Raw genomic sequence first — 14,308 nt, forward strand, 5'->3', positions numbered from 1 at the left:
CAAAATAAAAATTCGGAAAGAGCACGTCTAAATCTATAAAACCACCAATTTGCATAACTCCCGGAAAACTTTCCATCTAAAATCACCAAATGACTGGGCTATCCAGTAAATCCATAAAATCGTTGTAAAGTCTACCATTGGTGTACCTAAGTAGTTTCTGAGATTAGGCCAAACAAACGAACTGAGGGTCTCCGCTGCACCAAACAGAAAAAAATCTATAATAGGTCTTCTATTATAGATTTTTATCTATCTGCTTTATTTACAACTAGCGACCCGCCCCGGCTTCGCACGGGTGGACATTTATTTTTTCTATTTTCCGGGATAAAATATAGCCTATACGGATTCGGAAGAATCCCTCTAAGTAATGGTAAAAGAAATTTTGAAATCGGTCCAGTAGTTTTTGAGCCTATTCAATACAAACATACAAAAATACAAAGGTTTCCTCTTTATAATATTAGTAAGTATAGATTAAACGTAGAAATGATCGTTGTTCGTTTATATTAATCTTTTGTAGGGTTATCAAGAGTTATGTTAACAAGTCTCTTTATACGACACGACAAGTTTGAAGCAAGAAAAACTTATCTAAAGTTTGGTACTTGCATAAAAACTAACTACTACTACTTAGGTAGGTACTACTTAATTAAGTTTTTGATACTTGATACTTAATTAGCCATTTTGGATACTATATAGGTATTTAAAAATTACGCGATACTTTTAGGAATATAAAAAACAAGTGATATTATTTTAAGTGCCTAAAACGTACATAATTCCGGACAGTTAAGAGGGCTCTCTCCGTCACTCGTTTCATACAATCGTAGTTCCAATTTCATTTGAATATTAAGCAACCAAAGTCCATGAAATTTTGCAGACTTATTCTAGAAACTAATGTCTATGTCTGTAGTTTTCCAGATTTCTGTTAAAATATTCAGTTTCAAAGTTACGCGGTCTATTTTACATACAAATCTTTGAGCCCCTGTAATTTTAAAACTACATATTTTTAGAAAAATCTAAAACACCACAGACACAGATATTAGTTTCTAGAATATGTCTGCAAAATTTCATGGACTTTGGTTGCTTAGTATTCAAATGAAATTGGAACTACGATTGTATGAAACGAGTGACGGAGAGAGCCCTGTTAAGACATGCGTCCCTGCAATCGAACCATGGGCCTCGCGAATAAAATGGATACCTATCACTGAGTTTTGATAAAGAGGTAAGATTTGTTAGTTTATATGTAGCGGGTAATCTATGGAACTAAATGATCCAATTCTGAAAGTTCTTACACTTATAAACAGCTACATTATATTCGAGTGCTATAGGTAAGTTATGAATTATACTTACACATATAAGCTGACGAAATCGCGAGCAAAAGCTACTTCATAATCTCGTTCTCGAAATGTCCATATCGAACCGAATCGTACCATATTAACAATCACTTAAACAATTTACGTAGGTACCAGGTTATAACGTTTTGTAATGTATAAAGCATTTTTTTTTTATTATACATTTGTAGTGCAAATAGCCAATTAGTTATTAAATAAAGTTAATAGGAAAAAATGAAGCTTACATTATTGTTAACGGTTTTTCTGATTACAATGCAAGTGAAGAGTGAAAGCACTTGGATGCCCATTGTCAGTCCTTTATTAAGTACTTATCCCTGTAAGGACGACTCTGACATAGTGGTCTGGTTTGAACCTGGTCTTCAGCCAAAGGAAAACAATAGGTACTACGTCTATGTGAATAAACCTTTCCCTCAGGACTGCAAAATTAGAATGGTGTACGATTCTCAAGTGAACACAACGTTTGTTGTTAGAACGGTAAGGAATAACAAGTGTAAATTAAAAAATTTATAACACCCCCGACAAGGGAAGGTTACAGTAACTAGAAAAGAGCTGATAACTTTCAAACGGCTGAACCGATTTTCGATCAAGCCACCTTTCAAACAAAAAAAACTAAATTAAAATCGGTTCATCGGTTTAGGAGCTACGATGCCACAGACAGATACACAGATACACACGTCAAACACCACTCTTTTTGGGTCGGGGTTTAAAAAAACCGGATAAATTACGATGTTAAGCTTAAGAATGAAAAAACCGGAGAAGTGCAAGTCGGACTCGCACACAAAGGGTTCTGTACAATCTTTATCTATACTTATACTTACTAATAAATAAAATGAAGTGACCATCTGTTTGAACGGGCTAATCTTCGGAATGGCTGAACCTATTTTGACGGGACTTTTACAGACAAGTAGAGGATTAACCAAGGAGTACCATACGCTACTTTTTTAACCAGTCTGTCTGTCTGTCCGTCTGTCTGTGTGTCCGGTCTGAGTGTCACAGATTTCTAGCTCGTAGACGAAACGAGTTACAGACCTGAAATTTGCTATTTGGTCTAAGACGTTACCCAAACCCAAATATTGAATTAGAATTTTTTTTTTTTTTTTTGTGATGTACCAAATTCATGGTTTCGGATTTTTCCCTTTACTGTGCTATAAGACATACCACCTACCTGCCTTTCATGATTCTAGGTCAATGGGAAGTACCCTATAGGTTTTGATTCCCCCGAACTAATAGACACAAGAGACAGACAGACAGACAACAAAGTGATCCTATATAAGGGTTCCTTTTTCCTTTGGAGGTACGGAACCCCAAAAAAGCTTATATTTCCCGCAGGCGGGCGAAGAATATTCGAGAATGTCTCTGTCGGAAGGCGACACGTTTGAGCTGCACTTCTTCGTCCCTCATCAGGGTCTGGGGTTCATTATCCAGGGTACTGAACCTGGGGTCACCCCCTATTTACTGAATTTCATTGTTGATGGCGTGGAGTACTGCAAACAGCCAACAGTGGTAAGATCCTTCCACATACCCTTAGAAGAGATCCTCACTCCCGTATTCACAAACGTTACTATGAGGTCTCATAGTGCGCTCGAACGCACAGTGTAGGTTCCACCAATCAGATGACTGTATCACGTCAATTTACAATGATCTGATTGGTGAAACCTACACTATGCGTTCGAACGCACTGTGAGACCCCATATGGACTTAGTCTGTGTTGGTGTTAGCTGGCGGGCGTGCTCTGCCTTTTTGGAGTGTTTTTTTTGTTAAAACTGACTGGAAAGCGCTCTAAGGGGGTGCCGTGCGTATGTCGGCGAGCGCCGGCACAGGCGGGGTCCATACTTGTATAGTTTAACTAACTTGTTACAAATAACTACGAACTTGACATTGGCTAATCATTGTAAAGCCAGACAAGAGAGGAAAAAAAAGACCTCATATAGTAATGATTGTGAATACGGCCGTTATTACAGGAATGAGTAAGGTTCTCTTTTAAGTTTTAAGGCTCTCTCGTCTCGTCCAGTTTTCGTTGAGAGCTCTGCACTCGAAATTGTAAACGAGTAGGTATACCTGTAACACACAATTCAACTAAGTAGGTCCGATTTTGAGAAAGAGGGTAACCGCCAAATCTAACTTGGCAGAGCAGCGTTCGGGAAATTTCTAAATGTATTTTCGTCCAGAATTCCTCAGTGCTTAAAGACTAAAGTCTTGTAACCATAGACTTATTTGCTTTTAACAGTGCATTTTAGCAGTGATGACATGGATCGGAGAGATAATGACGATGATGAAGGTATCTCTTAAAAAATTCACTTTCCAGGGATTTCTAGAAAAATACGCTTCCAAAACCATAGAGAAGCAATGGTCGTCGTGCGGGATCCGTGTGGTCGAACACAAGGAGCTGATTGTCGATGGCTCGGACACCAAGCCCGGGGACTGGCCGTGGCACGTCGCCATATACAGGCTGGACAGAGCCACGCGCACCAACAAGTATACGTGTGGAGGGACACTCATATCCAACAGCTTTGTACTGACAGGTATATACTATACTCACTATGTACATTAACTATTTATTTTATTTTAACTCTATTGAATTTCTGCGCGTCACTCCTCTTGGTCCCGGCAGAATACCAGCGCTCAGGTTTTATTTTAAAACCTGCAGCATTAATGCTGAGCCGGGGCCTTTTCATCTTGTGCCATGTGGGTGCAGGAAGTTTTTTGATTATTATTAAGTAATTATTAAAAACTACTAACCTACTAACAAGATGAATAAATGAATTTTCTTTCTTTCTTTCTTTCTTTCTTTATTACATATACAATACTAGCTGACGCCCGCGACTTCGTCCGCGTTGATTTAGGTTTTTCGAAATCCTGTGAGAACTCTTTGATTTCCCGGGATAAAAAGTAGCCTATGTGCTAATCCAGGACATTATCTATCTCCATTCCAAATTTCAGCCAAATCCGTCAAGTAGTTTTTGCGTGAAGGAGTAACAAACATACACACACACACACACACAAACACACACACACACACATACACAAACATACAAACTTTCGCCTTTATAATATTAGTGTGATATAAGGGTTCCGTTTTTCCTTTTGAGGTACGGAACCCTAAAAAATGTCTTGTTTTCTTTTGGCAGCTGCGCACTGCGCTACGTACAGAGGAGCAAAGCTACAGAGGGAAGTACTTAGCGTAATGCTCGGGAAATACACCCTTGTGGGAGACGACGAGGAATCTGTAGAAAAAGAGGTAAGTCGTAAGCGGACTTTATCTTTTCCTCCATCACTTTTATACCATAGTAAAAGGCGAAGGAGGCGCATGGCGCCATACAAGTTCAAATTCAAATTCAAAATATTTTGATTCAATTAGACTTTTACAAGTACTTTTGAATCGTCAAGAGCATCTACCACTGTTCGGAATTCCTTTCCTACCGAGAAGAACTAGCAAGAAACTCGGCGGTTGCTCTTTTCAGCCGCCGTATTGATTTTTTATTATTTATTGTTATTATTATTTATTAGTTATTATTATATTACCTAAACACAATCCAATGCCAATAAGCATTTGCTTTATTTTGTAGTTTCAGTGATTTAACATTTTTCAAACCCGCAATGTATAGCGTGCAAAACTCAGGTCAATGCTCCAGCTACGACGCAGCATTGACCCTGAGTGACCTATTTACGTACGTTCATTGATCGAAAGAACCCTCCTGAAAATATATTACAGTCCTTATTTTGGGCAGTCGTTTAAAAGAGCTTTTCTTGCGTTCCGGTTTCGCTCGATTCTACGTGTGCGTTGGGCTTTAGATATGTCATAACTCACCTCGCAATTACCTCTGTATTACTGAATTTCCAGGTCCTCGAAATAATCGTGCACAAGGACTACTCATACCAACCGTTACGACACGACATAGCTCTCCTGAAACTAAGCACAGAGGTTGTGTTCAACGACTTCATCCGACCTGCCTGCTTACTGCGCGCCGAGGATAGGAAGAAGTTGAACACTGAACCAAAACATGGCACCGTAAGTTGGCACAGTAGGGAATTAAACACCATAAGTTGGCACAGAATAGAGCCTCAATAGCTCAACCGGTAAAGGAGTGGACTGAAACCCAAAGGTCGACGGTTCAAACGCCGCCCGTTGCACTATTGTCGTACCTACTCCTAGCTCGAGCCTGACGCTTAGTTGGAGAGGAAAGGGGAATATTAGTCATTTAACATGGCTAATATTCTTTAAATAAAAACAGTAGGGAACTAAGCGCAGAGCTTGTGTTCAACACTTCGTTCAGCCTGCTTATTGCGCGCCGAGGATAAACTGAAGTTGAACACTAAACCAATACATGGCACCGTAAGTTGGCACAGTAGGGAACTAAGCATCGTAAGTTGGCACAGTAGGAAACTAAGCATCGTAAGTTGGCACAGTAGGAAACTAAGCATCGTAAGTTGGCAGTGTAGGGAACTAAGCACAATTGTAGTATAGAAGCAGGCGTTATTTTGCGGAAGTCCATGACATACAAGGAACAAAAAGCTTTATTTGCTATAATCCGCCAAACCAAAGAAATCTGTATGGTGCAACATGCAGCATGCGACATGCATCGCCCGCCCCTCCCACTGATAAACATGCAGGAAAAGCCAGCCATGACTTTTGCAATTAGGCATTGTAAGGTCTTCATCTCCTGAGGATGCTCCGGTGTCGGGGCGAAACGTGGGTCGAGTGGTGTTGGGATTTGTGTGGTGCTGCGTGGTGGTGGTGCGTGTGGCTTGCTTGGTGGCTGGAACACCAATGAAATACAGACCTTATTGCTTTACATTAAGATTTCAAACACAGGAACAACAGGGAATGATGCTATCTCACTAAGAATAATTGCATGCCAACAAACAATAACGGACGGACGCGCGCTATGCGGCTTTGCGCCATTCAAAAATAAGGTTTCTGCGCAGGTACATTGACGTAACTTAATAAAAGGAGTAGTAATGTACTTGGGTACTTGTCTTTCACGCACTAGAACACCAAAATGTTTTTTTTTTTACAGATTGTCGGATGGGGGTTGGACAAAAACGACAGTATGTCTCGTTCACTCAAGCGAGCGACCATGCCTATAGTGTCAGAGGCCACGTGTCTAAAAAGCAACCCGTTTTTCTACTCTCAAGGCTTGAATGATGTTTACACTTTTTGCGCTGGAAATGGTGATGGTAATATTTTTATAGCTGAGCTCCCCCGAGTTTGCTAGGGTCTATAAAAGATCTAGGTTAAAGGGAAAACCTAGAGAGGGTGTGACATGTACGCTAGCAAAAACTTAGCGCTATTTTTTTTTTATTTAGCTGAGCTCCCCCGAGTTTGCTAGAGACTGTGAAAGCTCTAGGTGTCCAGTTTAAGAAATTAGCTCTAGTATCGACTATAACTCACAAATTAGTCGATACTAGAGCTAATTTCTTAAACTGGATCAAAGTAAAGATTTTTATATAAACCTGTGAGAATGATATTTGCCACTGTCGCAAATAAAATAACCATAAGCCTACGTTATCGTATTAGTTTACAAATTGCGAAAAACCAAATTAAATTTGAATTTCGCGGGCAGGCCGGTTCATGACCCTTAAAGAGAAAACCTATAGAGGGTGTTACCTGTACGCTAGCAAAAACTTACCACCTTGACACAATCCAATGACTTGCCTTTACACAAGTTCGAAAAATCTATTAAAATAATGCTCCTGGATAAAGCAGTCGAAGATAATGTAAATGAAAAGAGCATGGATTTGACCTGCAGCTCGCTCCAGCATACGCGGGACTTTAATTACTTATATACATGGCATAATATTGTATATCAAATCCTTGAAAATGAGCAACCGCCGAGTTTCTTGCTGGTTCTTCCCGGTAGGAAAGGCATTCAAAAGTACTTGTAAAAGTTTAATTGAATAAAAATATTTTGCATTTTGAATTTTGTGGTGAGATTTGGTTTCACCTGATGCGATTTGATTTACAGGAACATCTGCCTGCAATGGTGACAGCGGGGGTGCTTTTCAGGTAGGTAGGTACCTAGGGTACCTATTTAGCATTAACAGACTTAGAGTCGATTCTGATGCCTTCTCTAACTTTTAGAGTAGGTATAATATTTTGCATCTTTTTCTTTTTAATACTGCTAGAAAAGGATGATGCTTCTAGAGAAGGACGGAAAATTCTTTTTTCATTAACAACTTAAAATTTTAGTGCTATGTAATTTACCCAGTCGCAAGATTGGCACCTAAAGTCATGCCTTACAGTTTTAAATTAAAATAAGTTTGTCTATCCTTTTCTAATTATATTAGTAAGAAAAAGATGCGAATACCACTTTTAGATTTATTTTGCCATCAAAATCAGTACCCTTGTTCAGTTCTGTAAAATCCAAATTCCCTCTAGGATTATTTTTGCGCAGGTAATACCTATCCACCTAGCTCATTATTGTCATGTTATGTTATATGATTCATCTAACACCTGTAGATCTCAACCTTAGTCTATCTATCCACAATTTTGCAAAATAAACTTGATTTGATTAGATTGCATCGTTATTTACCACCATCTAAGATTGCATCAATCATCATTATTATTATTATGCCTTTATTTTCCTTATCAATTAATAGTATTTACATAGTTTCTATCTAATCTAATCTATTCTATTATTATATTTGTTAGTATGTTAATCAGTGTGTGCGTGTGTAAGTGTGCGTGTATGGATGTGTATGTGTGTGTGTGCGTGCGTGCGTATGTATAATAAGGGCCGGGCGCACATATGGCGGAGCGCAGCGCAGAGCATTTTTCACAGTTAAAATATTATCGACATGGTTCTCATTGAAACAATATCTAAAATCAATTGTGCATCCGTGCGGATACTCGCGCATCCGCGCGCAGTCCCGCGCGTGCACGCGCATTCTCTGGCAGGAATTCGCGTAAAGTGTCACGCGATTAGAAAACTTCGCGGGCATGCTCTGCGCTGCGCTCCGCCATATGTGCGCCGGCCCTAAAATTGCAGTTAAGGGTCCTCAAATACCTAGGTATTAAAACCCCCTATTCTCTTCCAGGTGTTCATCGCAGAGGATGAAGACATGGGAAGCGATACGTTAGGAACATGGCACGTGAAAGGAATCATATCGAACACCGTCGCACGTTTCGAATCGAACATATGTGATCCAGAAAGCTATGTCATATTTACCAACGTTGAAAGCTATGTGGACTGGATTGAACAGTATTTACACGGCTAAAATCTTAGTAGCATCACAAAATACACCTACCTACCTTCTAGGTACATTCCATCTACACCCACGAAACGTTTTGCGTCTTCATTCCTCATACGCATGGCTAAGGATTGGAATACTCTTCCGCGATCTGTGTTTCCTACCAATTACAATCCGGGTATCTTTAAAACAAGAGTGAATAGGCAACTTCTAGGTAAACGCGTCCCATCTTAGACCACATCATCACTTTCCATCAGGTGTGATTGTGGTCAAGCGCTTACCTATAGTGAATAAAAAAAAAAAAGGTAGAAGAAGCACTTCCTAACGGTCAAATAAATTGCGGCTCCTATTACGGTACGACAAAGTGTAGTTCAGCTCTGTGCTGCAGCCAAAAATTTAATAAACGCCTCTCTTTCTATCGCTCAACGCCTATCTCTCTCTTTCTCAGCTAAAACCTTAGTAGCTTCAGGAAATACTTAATAGTACCTAGCAAATGAAGAAATAGGAAGTGTTACCATAGGAACATGGCACGTGAAAGGAATCATATCGCGTTTCGAATCGAAACATATGTGTTCCGGAAAGCTGTGTCATATTTACCAATGTGGAGAGCTATGTAGACTGGATTGAGCAGTATTTACACGGCTAAAGTCTCACTTTGATTTTGCTCAGAGTTAAAACACTGTTAAAACGGGACAGCGTTATATCGCTAGCATAAATCTGTCTCGTTTTAAATGAAACTTACGAGACGTGTACGCAATTGGTGTGAATCGGCCTTAAAGTCTGAGCAAAGTCAAAGTACTCTCTATAGATCTCAGCGTTAGTAGCATTACAGATGACTTAATAGTAGGCACCTTCTAAGTACAGAAAGACTCACTCTGCCAAGACGTGTAAATAAATAGCGGCTCTTATTATGACAATAAAGTGCGCTGCGGCCAAAAATTTTAATAAACGCCTCTCTTTCTATCGCTCAACGCCTATCTCTCTCTTTCTCAGCTATTAACCTTAGTAGCTTCAGGGAATACTTAATAGTACCTAGCAAATGAAGAAATAGGAAGTGTTACCATAGGAACATGGCACGTGAAAGGAATCATATCGCGTTTCGAATCGAACATAATATGTGATCCAGAAAGCTATGTCATATTTACCAATGTGGAGAGCTATGTAGACTGGATTGAGCAGTATTTACACGGCTAAATGTGTTTTAGTGCATAATATTTTTTGATATATCGCGCAAAATGTCGGAAAAATACCTGCGGAACCCTCTGTTTGCGAGTCTGACTCGTACTTGGCCGGTTTTTTTTATATAGATGTACGTGAAGATATGTCAATAAGTGACACATTTGAATATGACGTAGCTAAGTAGATAAAAACGAAATAAAACCAGTGCACAGTAGAAAATACTTTTTATCCAATGTATTCGTTAAAAAACAATCAGCTAGCATTTATAGCTAATTCATATAAATAAAATTAATAAATGCTCGATATAAAATATGTATACCTATTTACAATGATTTATTTATTACAATTAAATAAAAACTGGGACGGATATTATTTATTTAACATTTTATTTAAAAACTACTTACTAAATTCGGCAGTTTTTTCAAACTATAATTATCATTTATTTAACTATTAATAGGTAGGTAGGCTTAATATTAATATTATATTATGTACTTATAATCTAAAAATATTTAGTTTCTATTTTAGTATCAAAAATAAATATTATTATTTAACAAGAGTATAGAATTATCTATCTAAATTATAAATTCGAAGTATCATCCCGTCATTATAATAAAATCAATTAATATTTTGGCAGTCAAAAAATCAAAATTTTCTCAAATGAACTAGTTTTTTTTCGATGTAACAGTATAATTAGTTAAAAATTAATTAATACATATTTTGACTTATTTTAATCCAGCTAAAATTATTTTTTACGTTTTATTTTTTCAATAGTTACCTATAAGTATTTTAAAAATTATCACAAAAAATTCACCCTCGAAATAAAATAAAACTTTAAATAAGTCGCAGCTAGTAACATAATTTTTTTTTCAATATGTCAATGTAATATTTGAAAATATCGATTTATTATGATACTACATAGCATAAAGCAATTTTATATTAATTGTAATGGGGTTTCATTATTTTATTTTAAATATTATGCTTGAATTCAGACATTGTTTTACGGCTAAACAATTAGTCAACTGGAAAATTTGACATTTTGCGTCTTATTATGAAATATGTAAAATTATTAAAAACAATAATAGTTACAATAATCAACATATTTTTTTCTGTAAAAACAGGAGTTTTTTTCGAAATATCGTAACAATTTTGTGGATTTTTTTCACTAATTCAATACTTTTTTGCACTGAAACTTTAATTTTTGACAGTTTCATCACTAAAGCTCGTATTTTTTTGTCATTTTTTCACCAAGGCTGTATTTTTTTTTTAATTTTATCAGTTCATTCCACTAAAACTGCAATATCTGATTGATCCAGTCTCTAAACTCTGAGATGCGTGTGTAGACGCCGGGCTGGTTGGGTTCCGCACACCCGATGCCCCAAGAAATGATCCCACTCAGAACAAAGCGACTGTCCTTCTCTCTTTGCACCACCATGGGACCACCGCTGTCACCTGAGGAAACATACGTGTTATTATTTATTATAAGTGCATAAGTTCATACGCCTTATTGTTGATGATATGATATGGGATGGTATAATCGAACAAGGAACTGTCTGGCTTGAATTATATTATCTGGCATGATCTGGCATGACATTGAATTACCTTCACAACAGCCAAAACCGCCCAAACAAGTCAGTAGCTACATGGCCTTACGCACAATAATATTGAGAACCTGGCATTATCTGGCATCATCTGGCATGATGTGGTATTACTTTCACAACTGTCGAAGCCCTGTTTCCGGCCGGCGCATATAAAGATGTTAGAGGTATGCTCGTCGTAGTCAGTAGCCTCATAGCCTTACACACTATTACCTATTGAGAACCTGGTATTATCTGGCACGACATGGCATGATGTGGACCTTCCCAACTGTCGAAGCGACCCTGCTTCCAGCCAGCGCATATGAAGATGTTAGGGATATGCTCGTTGCAGTCAGTAACCGCATGGCCTTACACGCACTAATATTGAGGGCCTGGCATTATCTGGCATTGTCTGGCACGACATGGCGTGATATATTACCTTCACAGCTGTCGAAGCCACCCTGCTTCCAGCCGGCGCATATGAAGATATTAGGGATATGCTCGTTGTACCCAGCAGCCAAATACATGGCCTCACACGCTGTATTATTGATGACGGGAACTTCTACCTCTTGGAGTACACTTGGCAGGGGACCCTCTGAAAAACGAGAATTATTAACAAGTTGGGGTCAAACCGTCATTCAGAAATTGCTCAAGATCCTAATACCTACTTATTAATTTTTTGAAGGTCCGCTTGTTTTTTGGACGGAAGTAAAGTTTCAAACGAGCACCAAACAGATCAGCTGTTTTAAAGGCACCATTTTTTATCTTTTATATCGAGGTGTTTTAGAGTACCTCCTGAAATTACCCTCTTACTCGAAGAGTGCCAGCGAGACTCTATTACTAAGCCTCTGACCGTCCGAAAAAAAAATTCAAAATGGCTGCCATGAAAAAAATAATTTTGGTATTTAAAATTTACAAGACCATTTTGATTTTTTTTCTGAAATAATAAATTTCATCGATTTTGAAATAATTTTGAAAACCTACCGTCGTATAATCGTCCCCAACCGGTGACGTAGGCGGTTCTGCCCACGTAATTATCATCGTTATCTGGGACGCATACTGGTAGAATGTTCGGCTGGAATTTCACTGGTTCGTAGAATCTGAAAAAAAAAAACATTAAAGAAACAGAACCAAGAGAAATGTATGTCTGTGTGCGTGTGTGTGTGAAACTAGACCATGAAATTATCGACAAAAAAAAAGAAAAACTAATATAATTTACTTTTTATTGGCAAATTAAGATTTTAAGTCATATACATTGTAAGTATTAATAATAAATCTATCTGTAAACTGTCGATAAGTTAGTAAGCAACATTGTTAAATGTGTCAATAAAGACCAGTGTATTTCAATATTTTTAATCAATTGAAGGAACAAGTATAAATTAAAAATTTATAACACCCCCGACAAGTGAAGGTTACAGTAACTAGAAAAGAGCTGATAACTTTCAATTATAGCTGATTATAGCTAAGAACACTCTCGAGTCTCGATCAAGCTACCTTTCAAACAAAAAAAAAAAACCTGTAGGAACTTGTTGATTTTCCGGGATAAAAAGTAGCCTATGTGCTAATCCAGGGTATAATCTATCTCCAATCCGAATTTTAGCTCCGTTTAGTAGTTTTCGCGTGTAAGAGTAACAAACATACACACATACATACACACAAACTTTCGCCTTTATAATAAGCGTTAAGTGTGATGGGTGTAGACTTCTTACCTGAGCAATGCCAAGTCGTATTCAAAGGTAGCAGGGTCGAAATGTGGATGGCTGGCGACAATCTGAACCCTCCGTTCAGCGAAGCCGTAAGGTTCATCTTCATTCGCCAGGTCGTATTCTCCTAGACGCACCAATAGCTCTGATGGTGGTACTCTGGAATAAGAAAAGGTTTGTATCATGTGTTGCATTGAATTTCCGCTAGAATCTAACCTAATCTAAACACCGAATCATTGAATATAAATCAGGTACAAAAAAAAAAGCAAAAAACCGGTAAAGTGCGAGTCACACTCGCGTACTCGAGTAATTTTTCCAACATTTTGCTCGATAAATCAAAAACTGTTATACATAAAAATAAATAAAAATCTTTTTCAAGATGTACAGACAGTCAGACAACAAAGTGATCCTATAAGGGTTCCGTTTTTCCTTTTGAGGTACGGAACCCTAAAAAACCGGTAAAGTGCGAGTTGGACTTGCACACGAAGGGTTCCGTACCATCGTACAAGAGTTAACACTTTTTTTATTGTGATTCACGGTATTCTGATTTTTCCCTTTACTTATACAGTAGTAACTTTAAGACATAGGTAGGTAGCTACCTGCCAAATTTCATGGTTCTAGGTCAACGGGAATAGGTTTATAGGTTTTGATTCCCTTGACGGGCCTTGACAGACACGATAGACGGATAGATAATGAAGTGATAAGTGATACTTTTTCTACATCATTATCATCATCAGCCTGTGGAAGTCCACTGTTGGGCATAGGCCTTCCCTATAGAGCGCCATGACACCCGGTCCTCACCCTTCCTCATCCAGCCACTTCCCGCCAGCTGCTTTATATCGTGCTGGAGGGCGTCCCACACTACGCTTGCTTAAACGCGGTCTCCACTCAAGGACTTTCCGGCTCCGACGGCCATCGCCTCTACTTTTTCTACGGAACCCTAAAAATCGAGGTCAATTTTTCTACTCGATTCATACAACCGTGTCATAATAACCATCGGTTTAGTTCGTACTTGAGTAAGGTCAATGTTGCATCGAGATTAACCAACCATCGCAATTATTATAGACACGGGTTTTCCTTAACAATTAAGATTTATATTAAAGTTTCCTTATTCCCGATTTGAAATCCGAATAGCTCAGTGGGGAAGGACTTAAATCCGAAAGGCCGTAGATTTCCACTAAGCACCCACGATGGCTATATAGATATGATCCTACCCTACTTATACAAGTCCATTTCTTACAAAAATGCTGAAGATAAGATGTTTGGGAGACCAAACTGTTGTGGATGTCATGCCAAACAATCAAAAATAGTTTTTTAA

General features: G+C 38.3%; 2 protein-coding genes across 2 annotated transcripts in view; one reads left to right on the forward strand and one right to left on the reverse strand.

Moving 5' to 3' along the window:
• The first annotated feature begins 1,462 nt into the window (after positions 1-1,462).
• On the forward strand, positions 1,463-8,613 carry LOC123879036 (chymotrypsin-C-like). Its single transcript, XM_045926538.1, has 8 exons — positions 1,463-1,817; positions 2,673-2,846; positions 3,649-3,865; positions 4,472-4,581; positions 5,185-5,352; positions 6,362-6,521; positions 7,310-7,350; positions 8,382-8,613. Exons 1-8 carry the CDS (start codon positions 1,557-1,559, stop codon positions 8,559-8,561), a joined length of 1,311 nt encoding a protein of 436 aa, XP_045782494.1. The 5' UTR covers positions 1,463-1,556; the 3' UTR covers positions 8,562-8,613.
• A 2,148-nt stretch (positions 8,614-10,761) lies between these two features.
• LOC123879029 (serine proteinase stubble) overlaps positions 10,762-14,308 on the reverse strand; it is a 43,013-nt gene continuing 39,466 nt past the window's right edge. The window contains exons 7-10 of the mRNA XM_045926525.1: positions 12,997-13,149; positions 12,272-12,387; positions 11,727-11,882; positions 10,762-11,162 (exon numbers count right to left, since the gene is read on the reverse strand). Coding sequence (XP_045782481.1) covers positions 10,999-11,162; positions 11,727-11,882; positions 12,272-12,387; positions 12,997-13,149 — 589 coding nt within the window. The 3' untranslated portion in view covers positions 10,762-10,998. The remainder of the gene's footprint in view (positions 11,163-11,726; positions 11,883-12,271; positions 12,388-12,996; positions 13,150-14,308) is intronic.

This window comes from Maniola jurtina, chromosome 27 (genome assembly GCF_905333055.1).
Source record: "Maniola jurtina chromosome 27, ilManJurt1.1, whole genome shotgun sequence".
NCBI classification, from domain to species: domain Eukaryota; kingdom Metazoa; phylum Arthropoda; class Insecta; order Lepidoptera; family Nymphalidae; genus Maniola; species Maniola jurtina.

Coding starts and splice junctions, on each gene's coding strand:
- LOC123879036 (XM_045926538.1), top strand. CDS start 1,557: ATGAAGCTTACATTATTGTTAACGGTTTTTCTGATTACAATGCAAGTG. Junction 2,847..3,648: donor ACTGCAAACAGCCAACAGTG/GTAAGATCCTTC, acceptor TTCACTTTCCAG/GGATTTCTAGAAAAATACGC. Junction 4,582..5,184: donor AGGAATCTGTAGAAAAAGAG/GTAAGTCGTAAG, acceptor CTGAATTTCCAG/GTCCTCGAAATAATCGTGCA.